The sequence below is a fragment of the Pholis gunnellus genome (genome assembly GCF_910591455.1).
Source record: "Pholis gunnellus genome assembly, chromosome: 11".
NCBI classification, from domain to species: Eukaryota; Metazoa; Chordata; class Actinopteri; order Perciformes; family Pholidae; genus Pholis; species Pholis gunnellus.
This window is the reverse complement of record NC_136538.1, coordinates 15,314,864-15,325,377: the sequence shown is the minus strand read 5'-3', so window position 1 is coordinate 15,325,377 and position 10,514 is coordinate 15,314,864. Positions and strand designations below refer to the sequence as shown.

General features: G+C 37.7%; 1 protein-coding gene across 1 annotated transcript; it reads left to right on the top strand.

Annotated features, from left to right (window-relative positions):
* Nucleotides 1-427: 427 nt before the first annotated feature.
* On the top strand, nucleotides 428-5,526 carry plek (pleckstrin). The gene is made up of 9 exons (XM_079168525.1): nucleotides 428-499; nucleotides 2,143-2,298; nucleotides 2,524-2,705; nucleotides 3,734-3,825; nucleotides 3,936-4,120; nucleotides 4,213-4,317; nucleotides 4,667-4,750; nucleotides 4,862-4,931; nucleotides 5,074-5,526. Exons 1-9 carry the CDS (start codon nucleotides 458-460, stop codon nucleotides 5,211-5,213), a joined length of 1,056 nt encoding a protein of 351 aa, XP_079024651.1. The 5' UTR covers nucleotides 428-457; the 3' UTR covers nucleotides 5,214-5,526.
* The last annotated feature ends 4,988 nt before the right edge of the window (nucleotides 5,527-10,514 follow it).

The following is a 10,514-nucleotide window of genomic DNA, read 5'->3' as shown; positions in this document are numbered from 1 at the left end:
ATCAGTTTGAAACAATGAAGAGGAAGTGAGAGATATAATAACATAAAAAGGAAAGTCCAGTCAAGGAAACTGCACAACAGAAAGAAAAAAAACATTTAATTTGAAGGTGGCTAAATGTGGGGCACATTTACTGTATGATCACCCAGCAGTTCTATCTGTGCTTCAAATATGTTTCTTTTCCAGCCTTCTCTGTTTGAATTTAAAGAGATGAGCTTTGCTACTGCTTCTTGTAACTGTAACTAATAATACCACACTGAAGAGGAAGCTGGTTGATCACACATTGTCACACACCCAACAGCACAACTTCCTGCTTGTGTCTGTGTGTGTGTGTGTGTGTGAGAGAGAGAGAGAGAGAGAGAGAGAGAGAGAGAGAGAGGGAGAGAGAGAGGGAGAGAGAGAGAGGGAGAGAAGGTGGGAAACTGTTTTGACAGTCACTTTGACGAAAGTACCAAAGATCATGGAGCCGCAACTGATCAGAGACGGATACTTGGTGAAAAAGGTAAGAATCTGTAGTGCTGGAACATGTTTTTTTACAAGTCTAACATAACATAACAAAAGTGTTTGTTAAAGGATGCAGAATTGCAGAATGTAGGAGATTTGACAAGAACCACTTTTGAGTGTTTTCACTGAGAGGAGATGGCTGCAGTGTCTCAGTTAATGTCAGTTCATGGTTAGCCCAGAAGCAGCCGTCACGCAAACTGTGACAGACATGAATTAATAAACATCTAAATGTCTGGAAACAGTGCTGGTAAAGAGGAATGTCAAACCAGTCAAACCAGCACAGAGAGGAACGGACGTGCATTTCATTTCATAGTTGCTGGTTAAAACACAATTACACCACTTCTGTGCTATAGTTGCAACCAAAACCCAAGTTCCTGCTTCTGTCCAGAAACCAGAGAGAAAACATGTAACGTGTTTTGTAGTTTGTGTTCGACCATTAATCAATCATAGAAAATGTTTTAACTTGGAGTGAAAACCTATATAATATAAACCATTGCAATATATCATGGATATATTTTGAAATCCACAAACACGACAAAATTAACGGCAGCCAGATATATAAACAATGTGTCTGCACAAAATGATTGGATTTCCCTCATGAAACAGGAATTAAGCCACAAAGAGAAAGTGTTTTGACAATGTGTTTGTTTCTCACTTTCACTTTTTTTCTAGATTGAGCCAGGTGTGACCTTTTGTCTTCTACAGACCTACCAATGAAAGGAACATTTATAAACGATATTTTGATGAATTGCTTTAGGTTATTCAGTGTTACTGCTGTTTTCATTTAGTTTACATGTGGTGTTAGGTAACTTTATTATCCTTTAAATTATTTTAGTTTTGTCCAGTTTTTACGTTTGTCCTTGAGCTGTTTGCCACAGACTGGGCAGGGTGGTCGGAAAATCTGAGAGACGTAATAAATTATTGTTGCTTTTCGATTAGCGTTGATACCTGTGGGAGTGGAAATTAGGTTTATGTACGAGTGCACATTTTAATGACATACACAAGGCTTTATGAATCTGTTATGCATAAACAGAGTGTTAGTATTAAAACCATACACAGTGATACATGAAAGAAAGTACAGTATGAATGGTGCAGTATCATGAAACACACAGTGGACATTAATAACTAAATTGAGGATATGTTTCATAGCGGATATATTTGGGAAGACTTTGTTTCGAACATAAGTTACGCAACTTTAAACATTTTGATTTCTAATGCCTTGCTGAAAAAAGTCACAAAGGGAGTTAAGGGAGCAGAGGATACCGAATGACCTTAGCGGAACTCCCTACTGTAGATTCATTTCTGCTTTCCTATGTGTTCACTCACACTTTCATTTTTTAAGCCTGTAAGTTAATATTTCACTTCATGTTACCAAACTCACATTTATATTTACAGAGGAAAATTCCTGTCAAAATAAAAATGTACTTTTCATGTTACATCATCTGAACAAAAAGTTTACTCTTCTGGCGATAAACTGACAGACATGAGTACCTTTGGTGATAAAAAAGAAGTGTTAAAATAAGAATGAATATTCAGTTCAAATATTAATGCACAAAATGCTTTTGGTAACAACTACATCCTCGAATACTTTCACCCTTCTGCTCGAGGCTGCTTGTTCTCAACTGTAGTATTGATCCTCAGGGTACAGTGCTAAACTCCTGGAAGGCCGTGTGGGCAGTGCTGTCAGAAGATGGGTTGGAATTCTATAAAAAGAAAACAGACCGTTCTCCGAAAGGAATGATCCCTTTAAAGGGAGCCACGCTCATCAGTCCATGCCAGGATTATGGCAAGAGGATGGTAAGACAATGTCTAGCTGATGAAAAATCTAAACCAGCATTAGAAGAAGGATTAGAGATGTGAAACTTAGTATAGGGTTAGTAACAGAGTTCAATACTACGATTGAGAAAAATATTTAATTAATGTAAGACTGCTATTGTGTCTTTTTTTTCCCTTCGAAATAGCAGCTGTATTGATTGTTGTATCCTCATATTATAACTGACTGACAGATAATGCTCCATTTAGCTGGTTTTCAAGATTACCACGGACAGGAAGCAGGATCACTTCTTCCAAGCCTCACATGTGGAGGAGAGAGAGTTTTGGGTCAAGGACATCAGGAGAGCGCTTACCTGCCTAGAGGGGGGAAGAAAGTTTGCCAGGAAGTCCACAAGACGCTCCATTCGCCTGCCTGACAAAATCAACCTGACGTATGTGTTCTGAGATATCTTCTCGGTGGTGGAAACAATTACTTGAGAAGACAAATATGACTGATTCATTTCATTCTGAGAGTTGAACTTTTGGCCAAGGCCCGCCCCCCTTGGTTAGGCTACGTTTGTTACACCTGTCAAGCTTTCTATTGTCCCACTGCACATAGTTTACAGCAATCACTCGGAATTGTTTATCATTTGGGAAACAATGGGTCTTTGATTTTAGAAGAGGCAGACATAAGCAGGCTTCTTGCCGCTGACTATTGATTTTGCTGCCGGCAGATTGTACAGTTAACTCTATGTCTATAAACTTGTTGACAATTCTGTGGCTCACAAGAAACCTGTAAATGGGTCTTCAAGATAAACTTACTGTAACGACTGAAGCTTACAGATCCAGACAAAAAGTTGGCATTAAGAACATCAAAAAACAAACAACAAACAACAACAAATATAAAGGATCAGACTGTGATTTCACTTTAGCATTACCTGGTTTATGGATTAGTTTATTCTGGGAATCACAGGGGTTAGATTTATGCTCTAATAATATGTTTCACTTTTAAAGCTGCAAAAGAAAAGGCTTTGAGGATGAGGACTAACTGATGTGATCAGCAACCAAAGGCAATAAGGATTCGATAAATAAAATATTATAAAATATAAGACCAGTGCACACAGAGTGGATGTGTCGCTCCTATAGACTGCAAGGGCTAACTTTACCTATAACCGCACATAAAATAAAGACAAAGATATGCTTCTTGTCCTTGGACGAATGTTACTGTTACTACTATAGGTAGTTAGCCAGCGTTAAAACGTAACTTTTTCTGCTTTGGTTTTGGAAACACTTACAAAAAAAAGGATACAAAGATCCAGAGTCTTTGTTTACCACCGATCGCTGTCACAAGCCTGAACACCGCATGTGGAGAAAATGTGGAGCTTGACAGGACTGCCTTTAGTGAACAGATAAATGCATGTGCTTAGTGATAGATAGTAGAGCAAGACATGTTGACAATGTCTACATTGTGTTTTCCCAGAGAACTATACACACTGATGAAAGATCAAGACGATGGTGTAAAAGAGTTAAAACTGGAGCAGGAGAACCGAGTCTTCAACCACTGCTTCACCGGTACTGTTGTCTTGGTTTTATAGATGTAACAGGTGTGTGGAAGTATTTATTTATTTTTTTTAACTTTGTAATAGCCTCGCCATTTTCGCTTCTTTCTTATTTTTTCCCAGGTGCAACAGCGGTAGAGTGGCTGATTTCCAAGGAGAAAGCGAGAAACAGGCCTGAGGCCCTCATGCTAGCAACAGGGCTTCTGAATGAGGGCTTTCTCCAGCCTGCGGGTGACCTGTCAAAGGAGGGAGCAGAGAGTGGAGAGCAATCAGCCTTCTTAGATGAGACAATTGCTCTTTATTACTTTGTAAGTTTGAAAAGTTACTATTGAACAATCAACGTATTTAATTGATAAGTTTGGGGATGACTAATGTCCGTGTGTGATGTGCGTTGAGACAGGCAGACAGTGGGTTCTTCTGCGAAGGCTACTCCAGTGATGAAGATGTGCTTCTGAAGGAAGAATTCAGAGGAAACATCATAAAACAGGGCTGTTTACTGAAGCAGGTGAGTCAGAATGCGAGCAAAAGTGCCACAGTGATTTTGTTCCCCTGCATGCATTTACAATTCTAATTTGCACTGTGTTATTAAGGAGAAGAACATCTTGATAAGAAGCCAGGTTCTGTGTTGTACAGCTACAAAACACCACACTTTTTAAACGAGCTCTCACATTCAAGCCCACGTTCAGATGAAAATAAGCTGTGGTGCAAAGTGGGAACATTTTTTGTTATAACGATTAGGCAGCTAATTTATCACATTCACTGAAAGAGGAAGTCTCCTATTTGCACAATGCCACGTTTGCTGTTTAGTAATCTTAAACAAATCAGAAAAAGCATGTTGTGTTATTTTGTCACAGGGACATAAGAGAAAAAACTGGAAGGTGCGAAAGTTCGTACTGAGAGACGACCCTGCTTATATGCATTATTACGATCCAACCAAGGTAAACATACTGACTTGTACAAGCTGAAATAAGAAACAACAAAGAATATGAGTTTTTTCTACTCATATTCTCCTACTTTGTGGCTTATTTTGTCTCTTTACTTTGTGTCAGGGTGATGATCCTCTGGGCTCGATCCATCTCCGTGGGTCTGTAGTTACAGCTGTGGAGTTTGTGCCTGATGGTGAGTGGGACCACTGTCACAGGAAACACATGCCCTGTTGCTTCCCCACTGTGACCAGGAACTTTATTTGGTGTTTACTGTCAGTAGTTTCTCATCGACTCGTCCCTTTTAACTCCCTTTCCTCATCTTTTACGGGTTTCAGCCAAAAAGTACGACATTGACGGCAACCTCTTTGAGATCATCACCTCAGATGAGACTCACTACTTCCTCCAAGCTGCTACAGCGGAAGAAAGAAAGGAGTGGATCAAAGCAATACAGGCAGTGTCGAAAAGTGGAAAATAACAGAAGCAGTGGGGCAGCCCCAGTTGAACCTATTGATTGAAAAATGCCACGTTTGAAATGTCTCTAATTGCATAAAAGTGTGTCAGCGACGTTTTCATGTGTCAGCAAACCGAATTAGTGCTGTGTCATTCCAGAGTAACTGGCAAGTTGCACTCTATGCACTATCAAAGTAATATTATGATATTTTTGTGCACATATCTAATTAAAAATAAACACAAAACAGTTAAAATTAACGGTTTAGTTTTTTTTCTTCACCAATGCCTAAATGCTATGTCTTTAAATCACTAGCACTTTATTTTACAGCACAGGAAAAACAGAGTAATAAGAAGTAATATCTTGATACTTACTACTTGAAATACTAACACAATTTTTTAACTTATGGTGTAATTATGTTTTGTCCTATTATTACCGTAACCTTCCTTTCCTATTACAGAAATGACACCTCATTGTCATTGTCACACGCTATTACCTGTGTAATAGCCATGTTGTAACCTATACTACCTAGTAGTACTCAAGCTATTACTCCTCATTACCTACTGTTAAATATGTTTATGTCCCTGAGAAGACAGCTCATTGTGGTATCTAAAAACACACAAAATTTCATAATCCTGGCATCTGTTAATTGATGATATATAATACGTTGTATGCTGTGGTTTACTTGCTAAGTAGGCTAATGTTACTTTATTTTTCATAAAAAGCACTAAAGCAGCTATTTTAGGGGAAGGCTGTAAGTCAGAAACTTAAACACGCTGCTTGAATATAATATCCGGTCAGAAAGAATGGTTACAAGGAAATAGGAGCTCTGTGTTTTTGGTTGGAGGCTTACTAATCTCCCCAATATGTTTTTTTCAGATTTCCCCCTTGTTCACTTGTCTTTCAAAAGTTTGAGATAGTTTGAGCTATCATACAAACACACTCGGTTCCTGAGTGTAAACTAAGTCTCAATCATATTCCGCCTTCACACTTCAGTGTCAGTTTGTGGCTTACAGGCCTGCTGCATCTGTGAGAGAATTTATCAGAGGCAAAAATGACTGGCTTCAGCTGCAGTATGACTACATAAAAAAAACCCAATAATAACTTCAGTGTATTTATTTAGTCTATTTATATAACGTCCTATTTGTTACAACTTTGTCCCCCTTGACCATCAATTATGTACTAATATTATTATATTTACCAAATGATTTTCTGAGATCTGGGGACGTGAAAAATAAGTCTGACAGGGCAAGAAAGAAACACACACCCCAGGCTAGCCAAACATTTGGAGGAAAAAACAATGCCCAATGGTAGAATTATCTCCTAAATCATCAGTTTACAGATCAATCCCCTTGTTCATGTGTTTTTACTCTAGTTGTTCGCAGCTTTCTTGTGGAATTATTCATATTTATAATATCAGGATAAGCCCTTGAGATCCTCATTTACACAGGAACATTTGATCATCTTTTACCAACAAGCTGTTCTCCTCCATCAAGGCATATTCAATCACAATACATAACATTACTTTACATTTATTGAACTTTATTGACGCTTTTATCCTTGAAATATGTGGAATCACTTTGGCAACATTGTGGTGATACATAATAAAACATGGTGAAACATAACAAGCGTTGGCTTCAGCTGCTGCCGTTTCATTCATTGCTGTTGTCTCATTTTGACACCAATTCATTATTTTTGGACGGTGCGAGCATCTGGTTACATTTTGTTTTCAGTTTTATTAGTATTTATAAGAAGAACAGTCTACCAATGTGACAATAATGAAAAAAATGTGTTCAGAAATGATTGCCATTTGCATTAAAAAAACATACTTTGTGGCTGCCTGCATGCGTGTTTAACTATTTTAACACAGGAGGGGACTATATATCAACCGAACCTTTCTGTGTCTCATTGCAAAGTGGGATCCTGCTTTCAATAAATGACGGCGACATGATAAACACACAAGCACACACACACACACACACACACTTACACACAACAAAACACTGATATAATTAAAAGGCACTATTTCTTATATCATGCCATATGAAATATTTTGAGCCAGCTCTCAGCTTTGAGTGCAGAGGATATAGAGAACTGTAACGCATAAACAGGATGTGGGTCTACATTTAGTGTTTTCCTGTCCAACAAGTATGTAAATACTGTATATTTACATACCCCACGTGACCTAAGACTTTTGCATTGTGCTGTGTAGTTACATAAAGCCTATTCACTTTCGATTCTGAGTGAAAGATTTGAATTGAATTCCACAGAAGGGAAGAAACAAATCAACTTTTAAGCACATGTCACCTCTCAGTCAAACTTCTTCTCTGTGCATTATCTTCCTTCTCATTGCAGATCATGGACAAGCTCAATTCAGAGCAGGAACAACTCTGTAAGTGCTTTCAGGTGACCCAGATTACATCCTTAAGCAGTGCAGGAATATTTTATCTATGAATGAGTTTCTCAAGGTAGTAAATCAAACCAGTGTATTCGACAAGATGAGGGCGCTATCTCTGTTCCCCAGCACCAGTTTCTCCCCGAGCAAGTTAATGGAGATTTGAAAGCAGAGACCGTCCAACCAAGCACGCAAAAAAAATAATTTGCTCTGTTGCTGTGTGCCTGTAAGCCTTTGCACTGATGTTCATTAAATTCCATCATTGTCAGTCATCAGTCTTGTTGGTGGAGTTCACATGAAACAGATACATTCATATTTTAAATCCTACTGAGTTTTTGTGATTTTGAACGACATTCTCTCATAACACTATTGTGTTTCTTTTATCATTTTTATTTCAGCTTGCCAGCAGAACGCATTACGTTTTGATAAGTCAACCTTTATGAAGGGTTAATATTCATTATTTAATAGCTTAAAATGCTTGTGTGTCTTTCGTTTTCCAAAAAGCCGTCATGTCTGCAGTTAGACATATTAGTAAGTCATTAATAAAGGGTCTTGAGTTTCTCAAATTTCGAATCAGCCATCAGCAGAAGCTTGTCACTAAACTACAATTATAAATGTAAACACATCATTAGTGAAATAATTATTGTAATCGACAAATTTTGTAGTTTTAAATGTAAATAGGTTGATTTTCAATTGATATTGTTGGCAGTGTCCAAAAAACACATTTATGTGTTTATTTGAATCTTGAGATTTCTCCTAAATCTACCAAAATTAATTCGTTGATAATATCTCATTTGCATATTTAAACATTTCAGAAAACTTAAAGTTAAAAAAATAGTTATTTAATGTAAGTAATGACCTGATGAAGTCCCATGGTGATATCTGTCACTTTCTTTTATCGTATTACCCTTTAGTGTCATTAAATTGCAGGGCATTTTATAGTACAAAGTGAAACATGACTTTTCCTCATACTTTGAGATAGTAATCTCCAGTTCAGTAGCTCTTACTACAGCAAACTTCCCACTCTCATTCCTGTCTATATTCTGAAGGTTTTTACAGAGGGGTTTGGTCATATATAATCCATAGCCTGTTTTATAAATAACCTTACTCCAGAAAACATTTGTATGGCTGTTGACAATATTTTGTGATTCATGCAGTGATACAAATATATATCCAAAATCCCCTCTGTAAAAAATACTTTGAAAAAACTTAAGGCATACGAATAACTTGTAAAATGCCATACAATATTAACCATTTAAAATTACAGAAACTCTGTTTGGTCTGAATTATGATTTACCAAAGAATCCAGTTTGATTTAAACCTCATGTTCCAGGAGTTTCCATTAAAAATGGAAAGTACCACAAGGTGGTGCTATCTCATAACAAATGTGTTCCCTTCACACCTAACGTTTCACCAAACGTCATTAAAGTCTGTTGTGTTTGAAATATACTGGCAATAAACAGAACTAAATGGCCTACATCTACTTAATTTGCTTGTCAGTAAAAAAAACAATGATTTTTAAATCTTATTTGCATTTAATACAAAGCATCTGAATGTTTAAATATGGCCAAGTTGGCTATACTTCCATGTTAATGCTGCCTCCAACTATTACCATTTGTCTCCACGCAGCATTGACTTATCATGAGCTTTGCTTAACAGGTAGTTATTGTATAACTGTCAATAATGATGTCATATTCGTGTAGTCAACAGAAGCAGGAATAAGATATGTCAAATAGAACACTTCTATGAAAGCATCAAATAAGTGATCACAGAATCAAAGGTTTTACTCTGCTGACACGAAGCAGAGTTATCAGTCATCTTTTTCAAACCGGCCCATCTTACTGGAAGATAGTGGTGCTGCACAATTTATGAGGTTTTCAAACTGCCATTAAACTAAATTGGAGGATGCAGACCACTTTTATATTGTTCAGTGTACAATGTAAAATACTCTCATGCAGATGGAACCCTGTTTGGCAGGCGCTCAACTTTTTGACGTTGATCTCACATGGATATGGCGTCAGTAACATCAGCCTCTGACTCACTCCGGAGTTTTGCCAAACTGTTATTTTAAGAGCCGTTTTTTGACCAGCATGGAACCAAGTTTATCTCACCTTTGACTGAAGACTCCCCAAGAAGAGTCTTTTATACGTGTCTGCTCTCCAATAACATTGGTTTTGAGATTGGATTAGTGGCCTGCTGTCCGATTGCAGTTCAGTTTCTGCCCAGGTGGAGTACTTCAAAGCTCCACAGACTAAAAGCCATATCTTCCAGCAACTGTTCAACAGACACAGACTGTGTCTGCAGATTGTACCTGTCATCTATAAACAGCATTTGTAATGAGTTCTGTATGTTCAAACGCTTGTTCTAGCTTCAAAGGTTCTGATGTCTGACTCCTCACCTAGCACAATATGTACTGAAGATGACATGTTTTTCTTCCTCTTGCAAAGATATATTCCAGGTACTTCATGATTTAGTATAACAAAAATAACCATAAACAAACAGAAAGACAACAGATTTTGATGAAACCTAATCCACAAAAGCAAGTGCAAAAGGTCTTTTGTTGGATATAGGTCTAACGCCTTTAGAGGCCCTGCTGTAGGGGGGTCACTGAAGGGTCTGATGAGTATAAAAAAAGGGTGTGATTTTCATATAAACTTAAACTTCATAGTCTGTTGTTAAATTTTTTCATTTTGATAAAAACAGGGAGAGACAAGGCTGGGCGGTTGCAGCCATCCACAGTTAAATCAGAGGGAGACGTGAGAGAGGGAGCATCTGGAGCAGTTCTTAAAAGGAAACAAGATAAGTCCACTCTAAAGGTCACTTTGTGACGCAGGCTTGGTCAATATTACGCATTCTAATTGCTAATACTTTGCTTGTCTTCTCTACATTTTAGCTGGTGCACGCATTTGCATTTGTTGAATGTTGGTTACGGG